At 31.5% G+C, this 21,463-nt stretch overlaps 2 protein-coding genes and 1 pseudogene across 3 annotated transcripts; 2 read left to right on the top strand and 1 right to left on the bottom strand.

The window, feature by feature from the left end:
- The first annotated feature begins 2,188 nt into the window (after positions 1–2,188).
- On the top strand, positions 2,189–3,847 carry LOC141686904 (uncharacterized protein At4g15970-like; annotated as a pseudogene).
- Positions 3,848–8,219: 4,372 nt separating this feature from the next.
- LOC141686903 (uncharacterized protein At4g15970-like) lies at positions 8,220–10,944 on the top strand. Its single transcript, XM_074492003.1, has 3 exons — positions 8,220–8,605; positions 9,940–10,305; positions 10,442–10,944. Exons 1-3 carry the CDS (start codon positions 8,345–8,347, stop codon positions 10,931–10,933), a joined length of 1,119 nt encoding a protein of 372 aa, XP_074348104.1. The 5' UTR covers positions 8,220–8,344; the 3' UTR covers positions 10,934–10,944.
- LOC141686902 (uncharacterized) lies at positions 10,861–17,242 on the bottom strand. 2 transcript variants are annotated; one of them, XM_074492001.1, is made up of 11 exons: positions 16,834–17,242; positions 16,117–16,291; positions 15,838–15,996; positions 14,408–14,501; positions 13,164–13,234; positions 12,544–12,595; positions 12,295–12,343; positions 12,076–12,213; positions 11,571–11,690; positions 11,205–11,332; positions 10,861–11,096 (listed from the first exon to the last, which is right to left on the bottom strand). In XM_074492001.1, the coding sequence occupies exons 1-11, from the start codon at positions 17,034–17,036 to the stop codon at positions 10,972–10,974; spliced, it is 1,314 nt and encodes a 437-aa protein (XP_074348102.1). In that variant the 5' UTR covers positions 17,037–17,242; the 3' UTR covers positions 10,861–10,971. The 2 variants fall into 2 exon arrangements, with proteins under 2 accessions (XP_074348102.1, XP_074348103.1); XM_074492002.1 differs by having other exon boundaries at positions 11,186–11,332; positions 16,834–17,241.
- Between the last annotated feature and the right edge of the window lie 4,221 nt (positions 17,243–21,463).

Below are 21,463 nucleotides of genomic sequence, written 5' to 3'. Positions count from 1 at the left end.
CTGATGTTACATAGGGTCAAGTAGATTAGTTCCAAAACTAGAAACGTTGTTATACACCGCTATAGACATCGCTTTTTAATTAAATTGATGTTACAATAAAACCGATGTATATAACTCTACTAAGCTTGTGATTCATATGTTTAAACTGATCAGAAAATCACATTGTGCCAAATTGAAAAGAAATGTGATAGATATTTATAGAATTTTAAGATATTAGACATCAGTTATTAATCGAGAAACGATATAAAATCTAATCTAAAACATCGGTTCCTGACTGATGTGAAAAACAGTGACATTTTACTACACCTACAAAAATATCAGTTTTTTGTATTTTTCATATCAGTGTATAACCGATGTCTATTGACGTTTTTCTTGCAGTGGTAGCACTCCTTTGGTTTAAGTTTTATGTATTGACTTAAGTCTAATCTGGTAATATTATAATTAAACTATCGTAGGTTCTTATAAAATCAATTTTAAATATACTAACTTAAAACTCGTGCGATGCACGGATGCACAAATCTTTTTTAATATTATATAATTTTTTAAACAAAAATATCTTGAATTGAACTTTTAAAATTTGTTCATTAATTTTTTTATTTCTACATTTTTAATTGATATGACTTCGTGATAATTATATTAATACATGTATATGTTTATAGTTTTTTAAAAATATTATTATACGATTTTATAGTTTTTTGAGAATAAAAATATAATGCTTCTAGTATGTTGCAACTTCAAAAAATATATTATTTTAGAGATGTTATTACTTAATCGATAAATTATAATAGCTATTAGAAAAAAAAATAGTACTGATTGAATGATATAGTTATATTGATCATTTTATGTGAGTTTTATAAACAATAATAATTATTTTTTGTTAAAAGTTATTTTTTAGTTAATATCAATAGGATAATAATTATGCTTAATCTAATATTAATTTGATTTATCCCATATTAGTGATTTACTTAATTTTATTTTAAGTCGAGGCCCATTACTATGACCAAATTCAACTAATTAAATTTAGTTTAATTTCAATTTTTTATGTCCGGATCAATAAAATAATTTTGTTTTAGCCCGAATAATTAATACATGTGATTTTATTTTAGTTTGTTGAATTATATGTTTAATTATTTTTGGATGATTAATATATATTATTTTGTTTATCCTAGTTCAAAGTATAATTTTTTACACGGATTGGTATTATTTATTATTTTTTCTTAACCCGGTGCACATTATATCAACTAAATTCAACTAATTATATTTATTTTGCTTAAATTTATTTTAGTCTGAAATATCAATAAGAATAATATAAAACTAAATATGAATTATATTTAAAATTGGTAGAAGAAGTTGACTTTAATATAAATTAATAATGATATAGAGTTGGATATGAAATAGAATTTAAATTGGTGGAGGAAATTGACTCTAATATCAATTATATCTAATTGGAATTAACTGATCGATCAACGGACCAATTAGATGAATAATAATAAAGGGTAAATAAGTAATTTCAGCAGGTATATACTGACCGACTACCAAACTTTTAATATTTCGTTTATTATAATATTGTATAGATTATTTTCTAATTATTAGATGAGATTTATAATCTGTGGTATGTACGGATTTTTATTAATATTTTTATATTATTTAAAATTATAATAAATTTATTTTGATTGAAATTAAAAATTGTATATAATTGATGAGATTTGAGTCATTAACATTATTAGTAAGTTTATAAATAATAATACTAACATTTGTTGTTGGTTGGGTTCTAACATGAAACTTTTATATAGCTTATAAATAATAATATAAATATTTGGTGTTAGCGGGTTCTAAGAGCTTAGATTGAGTAGTGTAAGATAATAAAATAAATATTTGTTGTTGAGAGAATTTGGACTAAAAACTTTAATATTGTATATTATTTTAGTATTTGAAATTAACAGTTAATTAAAAATGTGATACATAAATATCCCATTCCTGTATAGAATTGTAGATATATTTTGATTCAACCAGAGTATGATAAAATTCTGAGTTGTAATATCTATAGGCAATTCAAACTTATAGAATTGTTAAAAACCATATATACGTGTGTATTGTATAGTCCTACTCTGCTTCTACTAACAATTTTGAATGTAGCATATCGTAGACTTTGCAAACACCTAAAATTACAACTAGCCAAACATTAAGCTAATGGCCATCTTATATTTTCTACTTTCTCAAGCCATGATTGTTAAAATTATGTTTTCCTACTGCTTCTACTTATAGCTACACAACACATACATAAACGTACTAATAATTCTGTTCATTCTCAAGAGTTTCCGGCAAGGTGGTGCCTGAAAAAAACTTGGGTGTCGGCGGCCACGATTATCGGAAGCATGATTTAGATTATATAAAATACATATCGCATAAAGTTTCGAGTGCTGTGTTGATGTTTGCTGCTGCTCTTATTGCATGTATTGTATTGTAACATGCTGCTCCGTCAATTTCTCTCCGGCCAAATTAAACGTATCATCTTCTTCTGTAAGTTTTAAGCTACTTGTTTTTTTCTTTGCTAAGCAGTTTTAAGCTACCTAATTAATTCTCCGTTACTAAGTATCTTCGTAGACTTTGCAAACACCTAAAATTACTAGCACTTATTTTATTTCGCTGCCTGCTCCTAAAATCCATAACATAATAAGCCTAAAAAACTTTTACTGATGGCAGTGGCACGCATCCTGCACTGTCTAAATTATCTTTACTCCAGTAATTTAACTTCAATTCAAATGATATTTTGACAAAGAATATAGACTTGTTTTAAATCTGAATTATAAAACTGCATAAACTATTACAATACTATGTTCTTACATATGTTTCTTTCAATTAAACAGGTGGAAGATCATAACTTGGAAAATGTACTGTTAAAAGCATCAATGCCAGACAAAACTGTGATACTCACCACTCTAAACCGAGCTTGGGCAGCTCCAAACTCTGTTTTTGATCTGTTTCTTCATAGTTTTCGGATAGGAAATGAAACGGCCGAGCTTCTGAATTATGTGCTAGTAATAGCAATGGACGAGAAGGCTTATAATCGTTGCATAGCCATCCATCCACATTGTTACTATCTCACGAGCAATGGCACTGATTTTTCTGGTGAAAAAGCTTTTATGACTCCGGATTATCTCAAGATGATGTGGAGAAGAATTGAGTTTCTTGGAACAGTTCTTGATTTGGGCTACAACTTCATTTTCAGGGTATGCCTTTCCCATCTCTGTTAAGTTTGAAAACACAAAGAGTCCTAAACTAAAGTCGGGCCATTTCCACGATTTCATCCTGACGCTGATTTTCAAGTTGCATCTATATCATTCCAGGATACAGATATAATGTGGTTCAGAAATCCATTTCCAAGATTGCATCCAGACGCTGATTTTCAAATTGCATGCGACTTTTTCAAAGGCAATTCCTCAAATAAACATAGAAACTTACCAAATGGAGGATTCACGTATGTGAAATCAAACAACCAGACCTCAAAGTTCTACAAGTTCTGGTACAAATCAAGAGAAAGTTATCCCGGTTTACACGATCAGGATGTCCTCAATAATAAAATAAAGCTCGACCCGCATATAAATGAGATTTGAGTTGGAATTAAGTTTCTAGACACAGCATATTTTGGTGGATTTTGTGAGCCTAGCAAAGATTTGAACAAAGTGTGCACCATGCATGCGAATTGTTGTATTGGATTAAGTAATAAATTAAGGTATATGACCTAAATATCACCCTATGAATTTGGCAAAATTACTTGTCACTGGATAGTAATACTTGGAAGCCTTCTAAACGATCGCCTTGGACTGTTCCTAAACATTGTAAATAAGATGTGAACAGCCTGTGGTTTCAATTATATTTTCTGAATAATTGAAACAATGTTTGTATACATTTCGTTTTCTATTTTGCATAAATACCTTTGAAAACAAAATGTTTCTACCTTTTTGCCTCATTTTATTTGTAATTCAATATTATCTTAAATCTCGAATGCTAAAGTTTGTATTTGGAGTTAAATCCAGTATTGTTTTTATTGGAATTTAAACTTTGATCCTTGGTATTAAAGTTTGAATTCATTAAGTTTGTACCATATGTGAAACACTTCTTCTTCTTCCAGCTTTATAAGAGCCTTCATATTCTTCATAAACCCGTCACTAATAAATTAATCTCTACAACTGAATCTAAATAAAATATTAAAACCTACAAGTATGTACTATGAGATCAAAATGCCTAAGGAGCCCATTTAAATTAATATTACTTTCTATATTATTTTTTTATAATAAATTACACTAAACCCACGTATTCTTTATTCCGAATCATGGGCATCTGTCTATGAACCAAACCAAGTCCATTATCAAACTGGTTGACCATTTGGCTTGAGCCATATATTGCAGATCAGCCTGGGAAGATAGATTACCTGGGGAAGTATTTATCTATTAATTATTTTTGGACTCTACCAAACATAAGGCTGCTAACTGCTCCCAGACTGTCACACAAAACCGGACCAGCATAACTATACAAAGCTTTCTTCGTTGTATTTATAATAATACCTCCCATATGATTCCTCCTGTAGTAGTTAGCAGGTTGAGGTTGTCACATTTGGATTATTGTGTGACTATAATTTCCCTGTTATTTTCATTTTTATTATATAAAACCTTCAAATATATAATTTGAAAAAACATAGACTATACAAAACACCGTTTTATTGTCATGTTCAAAACTAGCATAATAATCCTTGCGATCATTTTCTAGAGTTTTTTTTATGATCATGCAATTATAAGGCACTATAACACTATCCTTATATAGGCTCTCTTAAGATAAATTTTGAAAAAATAAAGATAAAATTTCTCTCCAATAAGCTCTTTGTTTCTCTCTATAACATTAAGAGCTTCGAATGCTTCCTCACTTTTAGGAGTGAATACCCCTCCTCAACTATTATTTTCAAATATTTTTATTACCCGTCTATTTAACATAAATGATTTTAATGGGTAAAAAATAGATAGAAAGTGAGTTTAAGGAGAATTTTTGGAGAAATTGTTTGATTTTGGCTTCTAGAGCTCATTTATTTATATTATTTGTAGTGAAAATGCAAGGAGGTTATTGAAGTTACTTTTAGTTGTTTTATTATTTGTAAATATTGCACAATGTTTAACGTATATTAAATATAAATTGATTGTTTATCAATATGTATTATTTTCATAGAAGACATTACCAAATTACACAACGTTTCTAATATAGTTCATTAAGCAAAATCTATATATTCTTGTTTGTGTTGTATAATTTGTATTTAATGAATTAATATAAATAAGGTAGTCAGTATACGTTTAAAACAAAATGATTAAACTTAATCTATAGAATGTCGTTAGTATGTTTACAAAGAAAAAGCTAAAAATTAACATATATGTTGAATACAGTGTTGACCAAAAATTTTGAATTTTATTTAAATAAACTATATGCACAGGTCTATATTAGTACTAGGTTCACTACTAACTTACAATTAATTTACTCAATTTAAAAAATAAAAAATGCATAACTGAAGTCAAAATGACTTGCAATCATAATATACAATAATATAAAATTTACATTACTGTTAATATAAAAGTTGATTTTACTAAAAAATGTTATTTTTTGAAAATTCAACGTATGTATGTGTGGGAAAATATTAATTTTTTATTTACACTACTGTTAACAAAGTAAGAATAAGTTATATGTGTGTGTTAGCATGTAAATTATCGTATGATACATTTCTTAGTAAATTATGACGGTTTCAATCATTTATATGTTAAATATCTAATTTATGTACATGTATAATTATTATTAACATCTAATGAGGCAATTTATTATTTAAATAACATGCATTTATAAATATTCAAAAATTAAAATTATGTAATAAATAAATTGCTATAATTTATATATGGTATTCGCATTGTCACTCAAACAAACCATATATATTTTTAACGCAACCGAGTATCAATCATGGTTGTAGTATAAAAATAAATTATAAATTTTTAAGACTTATTATTGATATTAATGATTTTTTCAAGAATTCGAAGGAAAAATTATAATTATATCGTTATTTAAACAGTTTTTAAGTTTTTTTATTACGACTCTAATATTTTTTCATATAATAATTTGATAAAATTGTATACTATTCCCTAAAATTAAATACTTTTAATTTCGATAAATTTTTATAAATATTTGTTGAACTGGTTAATTCCTTCAAATTATTGAACGATATATATTTTTTCTTTAAATAATATAAAATGCATTGAACCAAATGCTACAATCTAGTATCAATATAACTTTTATTTGAATAATTCAAAATATTAAAATAATTTAAAATATTTGTACAATATTATCTTGATCAATGAATAAAGTGTTTTCAAATGAGATGTGTGCTACACAACATCGTTTGTTGGTAATGGATATTTATATGAGGAGAAAGATAATGGTAGGTGTTCAGGTGGCGACACCGCGTATTTTATGGAAAAATCTGAAGGGTGAAAGAGTACGCATTTTCAAGAAAAGAATTGGTTTGGAACAAAGAATTTTTGAAGAAGCTGATGTTAACCAATTATGATAAATAAATTGATTTAATATATCATCGTAGTTTTAACAAATCTCGTGAGATGTAATATCAAATTTCGAATATTTTTAAAATCGGGACAAATCCCAAAAACAATAATGCACTACGAGTGAAGTTAGTAATTTTAATACAAATAATCAATTGACTTTATCCAGAAAGACCTCAAACACTTAAATTTATATTAACATAAGATATTAACAAATTTCACATTATTGGTAAGATATTCTCGCCGAGTTTGTAATTTAAATTTACTAAACGTAAAATGTGACGATGTTTTTCGGTCGGGTCATGTAGTCAAATTTCGAGTATTTTTTTAAACAATGGGCCAAGTTCTAATTTCAAATTCAAAATAAACTAAAATGCAGTGACTGATTATATTTTGAACTTATCTAAATATGTAATACCAATATAGATTACTTATATATAAGCGATCTATTTTCAAAAAAAAATTAAAATTGTATATGTACATTTTAATTACTTTTTATAATAAAAAATATGTTAAAAATATATAAGATATATTTTCAAACTAAAAAATTATTAATAAATAATATAATAATCCATTTATGTAATATGCCTAACTTTATATCTGGAATTCAATTCTTTAAAATTAATTGTACAAAAATTCAATTAACTATCTTTTTTTTTGCGAAATTCAATTAACTATCTTTAAAGTTAAAATAAAATATTCATTAGCACACTTACATATTATTTATTATTTATGTGTATGATAAAAAGCACATGTAACAATATGGTGCGGTACTATAATGTTGTATAGGAGAATGAAATATTAAAAATAAGGATAGTTTAGTTTTTCAATAAAATATTTTAATCTCATAAATATTATCCTCTTATTCAACTATTATATTATTATATATACAAGAAGAGATATGCAAATTTTATCTCGCACATGTAACCTCGTGGCATCGAATGCAGTTATACACTCCAATTAAGGTTTTCTTTCTTGTAATTATTAACTTTACAACGAAGAGGACAGTATTTTTTAATTTAAAATTATCACAACTTGCAACTTGCTCCGAGTCTGGACACCGCAATTTTTATAGTCTTTTATGTCGTTTTATTCTGCCTCCGCTCAATTTAAAATAATATTACTAACTGTTTATGTATGCAAAAGCAAAATGGGTAATGATTCATTTACAAAATTAAATATTAACTACTATTAAGTAAATACAAATATAATTATATTATTATCTTAATTAATATTCAAATTATGAACTTTTGAGTTGAGATATTATAAAATAAGCTAAATTCTGACAATGCAGTGATATTTTTTTTCTTCCCTTTTATGCCTCTTATAATACGTTAAGAGTTCGATTCACTAGCGTGCGAGAGTAAATAATTATCAAAAAAAAGAAGAAGTTAAATTCTTAAAATTTTCTAAAAAAAAACAGAAAATAACCGGTCATCCTGCCAATGTGAATAGATGCGTACTGATAACTGTAATCAACTCAAATATTGGAAACAAAGTTTTGGGCTTATTAAAATATTCAAACGTGTTAATCGAACAAACATTATTAATTCAAAAAGGTAAACATCCCAAAACATTAAAAAGATACAAGTAGCAAGACTTAACAAATGTGTAACAGATAAAAATATAGGTGATGCATACTTATCTTGCCTCCCACAAGAAATGCTCATTAATTAAATGACACACACATCTACACGCAGTTATACATCTAATAAGTAAGACAAAAACCTACTACTAGCTACTAATATAATTTATTTATGACTCTCATGAATAACAAAGGACAGGTTACCGGCAAGGTGGCAGCTGAAAAAAGATCAGGTGGCGGCGACGATCATCTAAGGCGACACTTTTATCACAATGATATGAAACAAATGTCACATATGTTCTCAGGTATTGTGCTGATGGTTGCAGCTACTCTTGTTGCATGTATTGTATTTTATCATGCTGATCGGCCTTTACAAGTTTTTTCCGGTGCATTCACTCTTTTTCCGGTCAGATCAAACTTATCATCTTCATCTGTAAGTTTACTAAACATCTTGCTATAATGATGACCATAAATGTTATATTTATTTAATTAAATATGGAGTATTAGTTACAGTATGACCAAATATTGATTCGAGTGCTTGAAGACAATAGTTATTCAAATCTTTTCTACTGTTTTCTTCAACAGCATGAAATATGAAAAAATTTACTCTCTCACTCTCTACATCCATTTTGAATATCAAATTTTGACTAAAATTTATATCTAATATATAATTGACAAAAAATATATATATATATATATCATTGGAAAGTATATTTTGTATAATTTAAAACGTAATTTTCAGATTTGAAAAACAATTAATCAATAAATTTTAATATTAACTTAAAAATTGGTAAATTTAATTTTTTGAAAAAAATAAAATGGACATATAAACAGGGAGGGAGGAAATAGTAAGATGTAGTAATAGTTGTTAGAACTTAAATGGGCACAATGCTTAGAATTTTACATTATTTGACTTGATTTGAACGAGTTTCATTTATTAGTGATTATTAGAGGAACGTTAAAATTATTAAATTGGTAAATTTTATGTAAATGCATAAGAGATTACTATTATTAATTAATTTATTTGTATTTAATTCGATCATAACACATGGTATTTGAGATCAGTTTTGAATATCAATCTGGGATATTTAGAATAATTTTAATAATTTTTTTATAATGAATAGATTAAAATCTTACAAAAATTGTCTCGGTGCATTCTTGCATTAATATAATTATATAAGATAATCACGGAAAATAATCAAATATTACACCCTCCGTCCCCTCAATTTTGTTAAACGATTGGGAACGTTATGAACTCATTGAGGTTTTCAGTAATTTACTACTCTTAAGTTGTGGATATGGGTTTTTCGGTACTCGGTGGGGAAAAAAGACTTGTTACATTTCCAATGTTGTTTATAGTCAACATTGTTGAAACAAATTCAACATTATTCTAACTTTAACGGTATATGTTCCCTGAATTGAAACAATACACCCTCAATTCTTTATATTAAGAGACGGCGCGTCATACCTACTTTAATACTCTTATTAAATATAGTTGTATAAATATTTTTTAAATATTTTTCTTCTAAATAAAAATATAATTTTCAAATTTTTATAAAAAAAAATTAAAAATAAAGTACTGAAATATATTTTATAGTTACCTCAAAATACGTGTCAAGCATGTGAAAAAAATTGTAAAGAAACGAGAGTACGAAGGTAATATATAATGATACAGAATAAGTTTACCTGTTTGGCAGTTTCATTATATTTAAAGCATGTTTGTTCTGCAATGCTTGCATGTTATTTAAACCTTGACTTGCATTTCAGCTCAAGGAAGATTGTAGCTTAGGGAATGTCCTGTTCAAAGCATCAATGCCGAACAAAACTGTGATACTGACTACTTTAAACGAAGCTTGGGCAGCTCCAAACTCTGTTTTTGATCTGTTTCTTCAGAGTTTTGGGATTGGAAACGGAACGATTGAGCTACTTAACAATGTGGTAGTTATAGCGATGGACGAGAAGGCGTACAATCGTTGCATAACCATCCACCCACATTGTTACTATCTCTCTAGCAATGACACTGATTTCTCTGGAGAGAAAGGTTTCATGACTCCAGATTATCTCAAGATGATGTGGAGAAGAATTGAGTTTCTTGGAACTGTTCTTGATTTGGGCTACAACTTCATTTTTACGGTACGTACACCTTTAACCAAAACAAGCTCTGTGTGTGCATGCTCTCTTTTATATCAAGCAACATAACTAATTGCATTCTTCAAACATTAACAGTGTATATGATACTTAAAAACTCATCCTGTCTTTCTAATTTCAGGATACTGATATAATGTGGTTCAGAAATCCATTTTCAAGATTTCATCCCGACGCAGATTTTCAAGTTGCATGTGATTTTTTCAGAGGCAATCCTGAAGATAAACATTCAAACTTGCCAAATGGAGGATTCACTTATGTAAAATCAAACAACCGGACCTCAAAATTCTACAAGTTCTGGTATAAATCAAGAGAACGATATCCGGGTCTACATGATCAGGATGTCCTCAATAAAATAAAACTGGATCCTTACATTAGCAAGATTGGACTTCGGATTAAGTTCTTGGACACAGCTTATTTTGGTGGATTCTGCGAACCTAGCAAAGATTTGAACAAAGTGTGCACCATGCATGCAAATTGCTGTGTTGGTTTAAGTAATAAGGTTAATGACCTTAATATTATCCTTGCAGTTTGGCAAAACTATTTGTCAAACGAAAATAACACTTGGAAGTTGTCAAATTCATCACCTTGGAATGTTCCTAAAAATTGTAAATAAAATCTGTAGACTTGATACTACTTGTCACACTAAAGACTTCAAACAAAGTTTAAATGTAGTGTCTTTTTTCCAATTCCGCTCACAAATTTCCTTCCCATAGTTTCAAGGAAGGAATTACCATAGCTACCGCACCCTACAGAGGTGAATCTATAGCCTTTTTTGCCTACAAGAGAAGATACAAGAGGAAAATGAGCTACATAAGATTAAAGCAAGGTCATAACAGGAAGAGAAGAACAGTCACAGACAATTCACATTAGCAATCGTTACTGACACTGCCTTGAAGGAACAAAATCCTCACGTCTTCCCCGGATGAACTTCTGTTTGAATTCCTCAAATCTATCATCTCTAATTGCTTCTCTGATTGTGCGAAAAAGAGCCAGATAGTGATGTGTGTTATGGCTGAAAAGAAAAAGGACCAGTTAGATGCAGTAAATTTCTGAGACTAGCAATGAAAGTAAATTTAAGAGCAATGCTAGAACTCCTAAAATGGATCCCAATCCCAAATGCTTGTATGGATAATTTGTTGTACTTAAATGAATCCAGGTATAGGTAGTAAAACTAATCAATATTTAGGGTTACAGATCGAAAACTCCAGCATTATTAGAATTGATCGAAAGACGATAAATAGATTTCATACATTTCTAGCAGAGTCTGAGCCAACATCTCATGAACATTGAGCAAATGATTAATATAAGCTTTTGTATGATTTTGGCAAGTATAGCAGTTGCAGTTGTCAAGTATTGGTGACTCGTCTTTCCTGCAAAAATGAAAAAGTACGTTAAATTGACAGAGGTGCTAAATCCAGTAGACATACATTTATATAACTGAACATAGTTTGTGAAGGAACTAAGATGAACAAAAATGGAACAGTCAAAAAATCAAATTAGTGACTTTGTGTCATGTAAAGGAAATTCGGGAAGAATAACATATTAAGGAGAAATTGAGACACGATAAAATCTTGATGTGAAGCACAGGGAACCACTAACCAAGCTATATAGCAGTAAAAGAACACAAATTCATGATTGTTTCCGCTTGAGATGGGAATTAAACAAAGCTGCTCCAATCATATAATACAGAAAAAATTTCAAATGGAATACAATAGGTGAAATTCTGAGAGGAGTTGAATAATGAACATGTCATACCTGTATACTGTAGCTTTTAAATTAATCTTTGTGAAATCGCTAGCATTTTCATTAAATTGATAATTTGAAGGACGGGGGTCAGTTCCATCAACCGGAAAAGTAAGTGCCAACCCTCCAACTGTCAGATCATATATATACCTATATAAAATTCAATTATAGCTTCGGTAGACATAATGCAGAGAAAAAAGCTGCTCAGTTTTAGGCAAAATAAGAACTTACGTTGAATCAAATAAATCAACACCAGCAGAAATTCCCTGTAAAACCTCTTCTGTGGGGAAAAAAATATGAAGATTTGTCAGCAAACAAAGCTTTACCACTATAATGGAACCTAGCATCACAGGTATTGTCCATTACTATCAACAGGTAACGTATAACATAACACTAGTTCCATCCACTCGGGGAAAGGGTAAAAAGAGTGAAAAGACAAAACAACCTAACAAATTACAGAGAGTAACAAAGTAATGATACCTGGAAGGCTAAGGCCAAAAATCTGTCGTGGCTTTTCCTTTGGTAAATTATCCTGAAATTTAACATAACGAGAAAAATAAATATTCCTCTGCATACAACATATGATCGTTACTAAAAAAGGGATGAGGTCAATATCAAAAAGAGCCAAAATATTGAATGTAAATTGGTTTAGCACACAAAGCAGTAATCTATCCGCGATATATAAATTTCCACAAATTGTCTTTTGTATGACCCAATATCAACACTTATGCCCTTCTCTTCGTAAAAGCCATAATACTTATTATTCTTTTCAATTTTAATATTTGTTGATCATTTATGGGTGAGGTAATACATCACATTTAATTTCCGAATCATTTTTATATCTGCTGAACGTACATAATTTGACTCCCACAATATATTAGTGTTTCTGTGAGAGCATTAGTTTGACCAGGAACACCTTTTTATACTCCATTGCAGATAATTTATGAACCCCTCAAATTAACCTCATTTTCCAAGAAAAAAATCATTTTGTCAAGTGAATGCAGTGATAAAGAGATTGTAAAAATGCTTCAAAATTTGTGTATTTATATTTTTAGTGGCACATAAATGCAACACAGACAACTGAAACATAAAAGATGTACCAAAACGGCATTTAGAAGAGCAGGACGCTCATCCATGCTCTCGCCAAGCCCGAATCCTCCTATCCAATAACCTGCTAAAACAGTCTACATTAGAAATTATTGGAATAACCAGTAGCTGAATATTAAGTCAGCCACTTGCATTAAAAAATAACAATAAAGGGAATTGTCAAATTACAGGTGATGTAATTCAATTTTTCGATAGGGCCCCACTATCAGGGTAATGTGCAAACCGTGGTCCAGTAGTTGTTCCATATCCTAAAACTACAATCCATTTAAGGATTTTGTCTATAGAAGAAGCTTATGCCTACCACAATTCAATGTATAATTGTAGACAAATCAATTTCTTAGTTAAAACTTCAGCAGTAAAGAAAGTAATTTGACAGTCATTCAAACTAGCATACTAATATTCACAATGTTATAATAGTAGTAAAAGAAACTGGACTATATTAAAACTGATGTGTAGGTATATCAGCAAAACAGCTTTTGCCTTGATGCGATGGATTTTTTAATGTAGTTCCTAAATCGGACATGTAAAATAACAGGAAATTTTTGAAAACTTTGTCTACTGTAATTGCTAGACTATGCAGTTGTTTCATAATCCTGCAGTAGTCCAACATGATACAGTTGGGAAAGACTTGTTAAGATCGACAGTCATATTGTCTAAGTTCTTTGCTTATGTCGATTTAAGTTACTTGGAAGAGAAGATGATATGGATATTAAAGAGAGTATCAAAAGGAAAAAGAAGATACATAAACCAAGTTGGTTTCCTTATTCAGAAAAGGACTATATTAATTAATATTCATAGAGGAAAAAGATGCATTTGTAAATTCAAAAACGCAGAAGACTCCTGAAATGCATTAAACCTCTGGCAGTCACCAGTTTATGCAATGGCTCCAGATATTAGGTGCATGCCAAATAAATATCAAAAGATAATCCTGTGTGTCTAATTTTCTGTGTAGAAACAGGTCCCAGTTTATGAGCATTATCTTAGCAGTGTACAGGCTTGTGAACAGAACCTTCAAATCGACTTTCGCTAATGCTCACTTATTCAATAAGCAAAGAACCCATTGTGCAAGTCAGATAGGAATACACATCAGATTCCAGTGTTATAAGCAATGAAAGGTTTTCCAAAAATTTAGCAAAAAAAAAGAATATCCAATATTTAGCAAAAAAAGAGAAAGAAAATTCCACCATCAGTAGTTCAGGATGGGAGCAAAATTTAAACAAGGATGAGTTTACAAAACCTGATACATTTCGCCTTGCTATTTCTTGTGAACAGCGCTCACGTTCTTCAATACTTGAGCCTCCAACAATGGATCCAAACACAGCTGCGCCTGTCTATACCTTGTGTTAGTACATACAACAGTAAATAAATTCAAAATTATTAATAGCACCCACAAATTGTTGCATCTCAAAACTACAATGACTCAGAAGAAATTAGGTAGGCTTGCAATTCTAGATTCTTTACTATGTGTAGTAGTTTATAAGCTGGAGAAAATAATACTTTTAGCCAGTCCATGTCATATTCATATCCTACACAGCTTACTAAGAAGCTTGTTTGGTGGCCTAATTACTTGTGATTGCCTAGATGACAGCCTGACACTACAGAGTAGCAATTTGTTGGCTTACGCCTTGCTTCATATAATAAACAGAAATATCACGACATTATTGAAATCATTTGTAAGAATTTAGCTTCAAAAATTGAATGAATTTCTAATTCACAAAAGTAATCATTTTACTGACAAGGTTTATGCACCATTACTTGATATGTTAACTACAGTCATATTACTCTCTACATTTCCCCATCTTGCAGCTTCCTTTATCTACACTTCTTACTCACATTCTTACTTTTCATTCATACTCTCCAAATGCTTCAGGCCTTAATGTTTCAGTGTCTTCCCAATTTTAGCTTAAGTTTTGACAGTTTTGTTTTTGTTGTTTATCACTACTTCCATCTTTTAAGGGGACATTCTTTTATTTTGTATCTTGGGATTTCTATACATGACCAAAATGGTATTTGATACTTGTTAGGGATGTGTGACTAAGTCATCGCTGTGTCCCCAGCCCTAATGCTTAACACCTCAGCCTTAATGTGTAACAATTTTGTAGTTGCGAAGATTCTCGCACGACGGATTCCAAAAATTGAGCCAAAAAGAAATGCCTTGCAGGATGAGAAAAAAGAAATGTTGCTACTCCCTCCGTTTTTGAATATCTGCCTTTCTAGAGTTCTATTTTTGTTTTAAAACATTTGCTCTTTGCCCATTTCAAAGTGCAATTAATGCTAAAATACCATTTATATCCCTAGGTAATTAGAGATATATTTAATTTATTTCGCTAGTATGTTTGACTAATAGAGGCACTTGTTATAGAGATATTTAATTATATTGAAATTTGAAATAATAAATGAGAAATTGGTCTTTGTGTAACAACCTTAGGCAGATATTCAAGAACATAGGGAGTACTATTTTCAAACAATCTACCAAAATTTCCGCCTAAGGCAAAAAAAAAAGTAAAATTAAAGCTAAATTCTAAAAATTTATTATATCTTGTGAGGGCCCTTGTAATACATTCTTCTGAGAAAACAATAAGCAAACATTCAGGAAAAAAGATATATTATCCTCTAAACTACAAATAATCATATTATGAACAAACTAAAAGCGTGTTTACTGTATACCACGTTTCTGTCAATGCATTCATCAAGCCATCTCACAGTTCGATCCACTGAGGTCCTGTTTCTCTTTTGTGACACCCAAGCAGGCACTTCATCAGCTAATGTAGTCCATAAGTCTGGCTTCATAGAGGATATCATATTCATATACTCAACAGGTTTTATCTGTAAGCAACGTCAAATTGATTTACGAAATCAGATAAAACAATCAGAAGGGAAATGCTAAGTGCAGACATAAAGGGGAAAGCAAATAATTATCACGAAAGCATGTATAGGGAAACCTACCAAGTGACGGCCAGAGGGGGTCTCAAAAGAAGCACCAAACTTATTAGTGCTATTACTTTCTGGGAGGCATACATCAGAATCCCGTGGCGCAGCTGCTAATGCATAGTCACACAAACCAAGCAAATCATGCAGTCCTCCAATTTTCGAAACTGTTTCAAAAGATATACCTTCTATGCTACAAAGCAAATTAAGAAACAGCACTAAGATTTAGACATCTTTCAAGAAAATAATGATAATTTCTCTTGCTAGAAAATAACATAACAAATCTATGAATAGCATCAAAAGCTAACCAAAGTTATAAACTTTGGGACTGACCACATTCACATTATAACCAAGACCTAATTTTGTATAGTCACCAGCTGTTACTGTAATTTCATCACATTACAACATGGAATATACATATTCAGAATTCAATTAAAGCATTACACATATTCAATACATATTCAGAATTCAATTAAAGCATTACACATATTCAAATCACAACAATTTTCGAATCCTGTAAAAAAAACTTCACCAACAAAAACTCTCCCAAAAGTAGCTTTATTTGCTCTCTCTCTCTCTCTCTCTCTCTCTCTCTCTCTCTCTCTCTCTCTCTCTCTCTCTCTCTCTCTCTCTCTCTCTCTCTCACACACACACACCAGGCCTCTCTCTCTCTCTCCATAGTATGTCAACCAAAAAACAAGACAACGACAGAACAGGGGAGGGGGATAGACTTACAAGTGAAGGGGATTGCATTGGAGGAGAAAAGAATCAGGGGAAGGTAAGGAGGGAAGAAGCTGAGGAGATATAAAATGGGGAAGCCCTTTTCGTGTAGAGAGAAGAAGAGCAGGTGTTTCTATTGTATAAGGGCAGCTGCCCAACTGTAACTCCCCTAATCTTGACCGCCCTGTCTTGCTCCATGCCTTTACTCTGAACTTCATTCTTCTGCTCCCACTCCCCCCACAAAATTATTATTCTACAATTAAAATGGCTCCTCTCTCTCTCCTCTCTCTCTCTCTCTCTCTCTCCTCTCTATCTCCTCTCTATCTCTCTCTCCCGCGCAGTCTCTCTTCTCTGTTCCCACTCTCTCCCTCGCGCTGCTTTCCTTGTTTTGTCTTTGGGTTTTTTAGAGGTTTTAGCTAGGTTCCAATTACCGATTTACCATTATCAATGTAAGCCCCGTGTCTTTTCAGGTAGTTTATTTCGTGTCTGCTATTGTGTATATTTAAGGTTTTTTGTTATTTAGGCTTAAATCTTGTTAGTTTTTTGGCATAACTTAATAAATTAAATTTTAAAATAAAGTGAATAATTTTTACTAAATTTATTTCTTTATAAGTTTTTATTTTAAAAATACACAGCACGGTTTGGTAACGATTACAATTGACTGAACCAAAAAAAATCGTTTCGAACAGTTCGGTTATGGTTAATAAATAGAAATCGAACTGACATACGATTTAATAGATATTTTAAAAACCGAGATGAACCGAACCGTGCACATCCATAATATACACTAATTTCTTCTTTTCTCAGAGATGGAAATCAATCTTAAAATAAAAACTAAAAATCATTCATAAATAACATATATATATATATATTCCTATTTTACACAGCCCAGAGAAGTGGTGCCCTACTCTCTCTCTCTCTCCCGAACTTCTCACCTCTTTCACCCGTCATCCATTCTATATCTCCAATAAAACTCACCCACTCACCTCCTTCACTTCTCCTTCTTAATAAATTAAATATACCTCTAGTTGCGGTAAATCACTAACTTCTCTGGTTAACAAGATTGACGATATCATCAACCTATGTAGAAAATATATGCTCACATATGTATCTCGTATATACTATTTGATAATCTTTATAATACAAGTTAGTGTGTGTAGCTATGATCGTAAGTCCATAAGGGGTACTGAGTCCAGTAACCAAGGCAAGGTGGGTTGGGTCCGACCCCTCTTCATTTTTAATGTGTAGGCGACATATAGGGCGCTTAGGCGATGTCTAAATTCGTTCTAAATCCATCTTATTTTAACATGTGCTAGCCCAATCTATTTTTTACCAAATCCAACCCAATATACTTTCATATGGGCCATCCCATTTTTAAGTTATAAAACTCACATTTAATCCTATCAGCCATCAACCATCAAGACAAGAATCTCCTGGCAGCAATCTAATAAGTGAATCCTTATTTTTTTTCTAATTTGTTAGATACATATATATATACATATATATATATATTTCTTTTTTTCTTCTTTCTTATATATATATATATATATACAAATTGATATGGATAGAAAATACATTCTAAAGACTCATTAAATATCGCATTAATTACGCTTGGAATTCTGGTTCAAAGTCCAATACGAATCAGGTTGGTCAATGCCTGTTACAGATTAAAGACGACCCAAGTCGTCAAGGGCCACGAGCAGAGGTCGTCAAGGTCCACGATTATGTACTGTTCATGGACTAGACCCAATACGGCTAAAAGAGTAGAGACATGACATCCAATATGGACACTAACTCCTACAAGGAAGGATCTAGAATTTCTTGCCTTACAGGAGTCCTAATTACCATCTAAGTTGGAGACTTGTCCACCAAGTCTCCCAACACCAGTCTAACCCTAGACTCATTTATATATAAAGGGTTATACCCCTCAATCTAGGACTACATTTTGGCTTAATCCTCGATTAAGGACATACAAGCCACTAAGTCTTTGGTATGCCCTCGCCGCCATAACCCCGAGGGTATCATCAAAAACTATGTTTTGGCTTGATTCTCTACAATACAGAAACATGGGCATCTTGCGAGAATAGCTAATCCCCACTGTGAGAACAGCCAGTCCCCACTGCGAGAACAACCATTAAAACTCGAAACTCACAAATCCTAGCATTAAACACTAATAAACCCTAATTTTTATTCCACAATATTTGGCGCCGTCTGTGGGAAAACAACCACAATCATGGTACTTACACGGAGTAGAAACAACAGTGGAACTCACGATCCCATCATATCACAAACAATCTCGTCAATAGTGGAGATACTTCCACACTCAACATATGCCACCACCCAATGAGGAACCTTGAGGACATCCTAGGCCTAGCCTCAAGGGAGGAATCCCCAAATCCAAGATCCTCCCCTATAGACGAATCCCCCAGCTCCTCAAGAGACGAATTCCCAATTTCAGCAACTACATGCAATGATAAACTCTCAACCTGTTAGGTATGAGTACTCAACGATCGTGACCCCATGGACCACAACCCACCTTACGAAATGCCTCTATACCCCAAGGTTGGAGGAAGTGGACTCTCTAATCGAGGTGAATGACAAGGACGGACGCTCCTATACATACGTGGATTAGCTCCCATCCCTGAAAATTGAGAACTCTATGAACCCTACTCCGCTAGAGACTCCGACTTCATGACAAGAAATAGTAACCGTAGAAGTAGAAGAGAAAGAGAAAGATGAAGGTGTGACTCTCAAAGAGTATTGTGTTCTCCATTTTGACGGAGCATCCAAACCAAAATCTAGCGGCGCAGTCCTAGTCATGCAAAGCCCCGAATGGTTCATGATTGAATATGTTTTGAAGTTGGACTTCCCAACTACGAAAGCGAAGCAGAATACGAAGGTTTGATAGACGGCTTAGGCTTGGCTAGAGTCGTGAGGGCCAAAAACCTTAAAATTTATGGAGATTCGAGACTTGTGGTTGCCAATGATGATACAATGACCAAGTACCTGAGAGTCGTAAAGGGAATACTGACTCAGTTTGATGAATGGTACACTGAACATGTTCTGGGAGAGGAGAACACTACGACCGTTGCCATATTTAAGTTCACCTCGTCTGAAATCGAGAACTACCCGGAGAAGTATCTACCTCCAGGTCCTGAAAACCCCCACAATACATGTCACAAATTTGATAGCACCAATTAGTGTGGGGAGTTGTTGGATAGATCTGATCAAGATCTTGAGATTGGGTGGCTCCCCGGTGATTCCTAGGAGGCACGCAAGTTATCGGTGAGAGCATTGAGATATTCGTTGATTGAAGGCCTCCTGTATAAAAGGTCTTTCATCATTTCATATTGAAAGTGCTTGAGACCTCTTAAAGCAGAGAAGACGCTTAAAAAAACCCATGAAGGGATCTGTGGACAACACTTAGGGAGCAGGGTCATCGCTCATAAAATAACTCACTCGTTTGGAATTCTATATAATTAAGTTTGCTGAATGAAACACAAAAGAAGAAAAGGGTTATCTGATCACAATTTAATAGGTAAATTTCATGATCAATATATGAAGCACCCCTACAAATAAAAAATTATCATACATCGAGGTTGGAAAAAGTTACAAGACAATTTTCGAGATTTATAACATTTTTAATATATGTATTTGATTTGTTTTTCAAAAAAGTTCACTAAATTTATTTGTATTCGATATAATTGCTTTTCTGAAAAGGTCATTAAAATATAGGGTTGATTTTTTTTCCAAAGGTTAAATTAGTAAATTTATTTTCAGTATCCAGTTTTGAATCGGGGACGGCATTTTATTTGACAAAAACAACAAACTTCAGTGGGGCATTTGTTTTCTTATTTGGCAAAACAAACAATATACTTAAATGGAAAGATTTAGAAATAGAAGAATTCAGATTTTATTAAAAATAGTATATGTAGTGACAAAACTGGGAATCCATGGAAAAGTAGAATTCGGTTAAGCCATTCAACCACAAAATCGCAATTTTAGTAGAACTGTAGATCATCATTCGGTTTTCTTAGTTTCACAACATTTGTCCCTAGGGGGATATAATTTTCTTCACTTGGTTTGGTATGGAATTTATTATAATTGGGTACCTAGAAAGTGGGAGTGGAAATTGAGTAGTGAGGTAAAAACTAAAACTCAATGATTGTGAGACAAATGTTTCTAGGATATTTATAGTTTTTAACTCAAAAAAATGATGGTACTAGTACATTTTGTAACGTTTTTAGTTTAAATTCATGATGAGTATGGGTAAGTCGATGTACCTAGCATATATATATATAATATATGCGTATCAACCTAAAATTGCGAAATTTATACTCTTTTTTTAATTGTACTAACTACCAATCATTTTTTACGGCTCCACTCCTTTTCTTACATTTCTAAAGTTTTCAAAAGTAGTGATTTTTTTTTTAAAACTTATTTTCATCCGACAAAAAAGAAAATAAAACTTATTTTCAGAAATATGGTAAAAGCATAGGTTCTTCAACTGCTTGTGATTCTTGATTTCGTTTTTTGTTAGAATACCAAAATTCAATCATATAAGTTTTGTCTGTGAAGGTTGAAATCCATGCAAATCTTTTGAAGCCAACTGTGTTAATTGTCATATTAACACACGATTCTACAA

This window comes from Apium graveolens, chromosome 9 (assembly GCF_009905375.1).
Source record: "Apium graveolens cultivar Ventura chromosome 9, ASM990537v1, whole genome shotgun sequence".
In the NCBI taxonomy this organism is placed as follows: Eukaryota; Viridiplantae; Streptophyta; class Magnoliopsida; order Apiales; family Apiaceae; genus Apium; species Apium graveolens.
The sequence above is the reverse complement of the archived record's forward strand: the minus strand, read 5'-3'. Positions and strand labels throughout refer to the sequence as shown.

Bases quoted from the DNA above. Each gene is read 5' to 3' on its own strand.
- LOC141686903 (XM_074492003.1), top strand. From the start codon at position 8,345: ATGACTCTCATGAATAACAAAGGACAGGTTACCGGCAAGGTGGCAGCT. The intron at 8,606-9,939 runs GTAAGTTTACTA...CTTGCATTTCAG, and splicing joins CAAACTTATCATCTTCATCT to CTCAAGGAAGATTGTAGCTT. The intron at 10,306-10,441 runs GTACGTACACCT...TTCTAATTTCAG, and splicing joins GCTACAACTTCATTTTTACG to GATACTGATATAATGTGGTT.
- LOC141686902 (XM_074492001.1), bottom strand. From the start codon at position 17,036: ATGAAGTTCAGAGTAAAGGCATGGAGCAAGACAGGGCGGTCAAGATTA. The intron at 15,997-16,116 runs GTAGGTTTCCCT...CGTTGCTTACAG, and splicing joins CCCCCTCTGGCCGTCACTTG to ATAAAACCTGTTGAGTATAT. The intron at 11,691-12,075 runs GTATGACATGTT...TCATTTTTGCAG, and splicing joins TTAAAAGCTACAGTATACAG to GAAAGACGAGTCACCAATAC.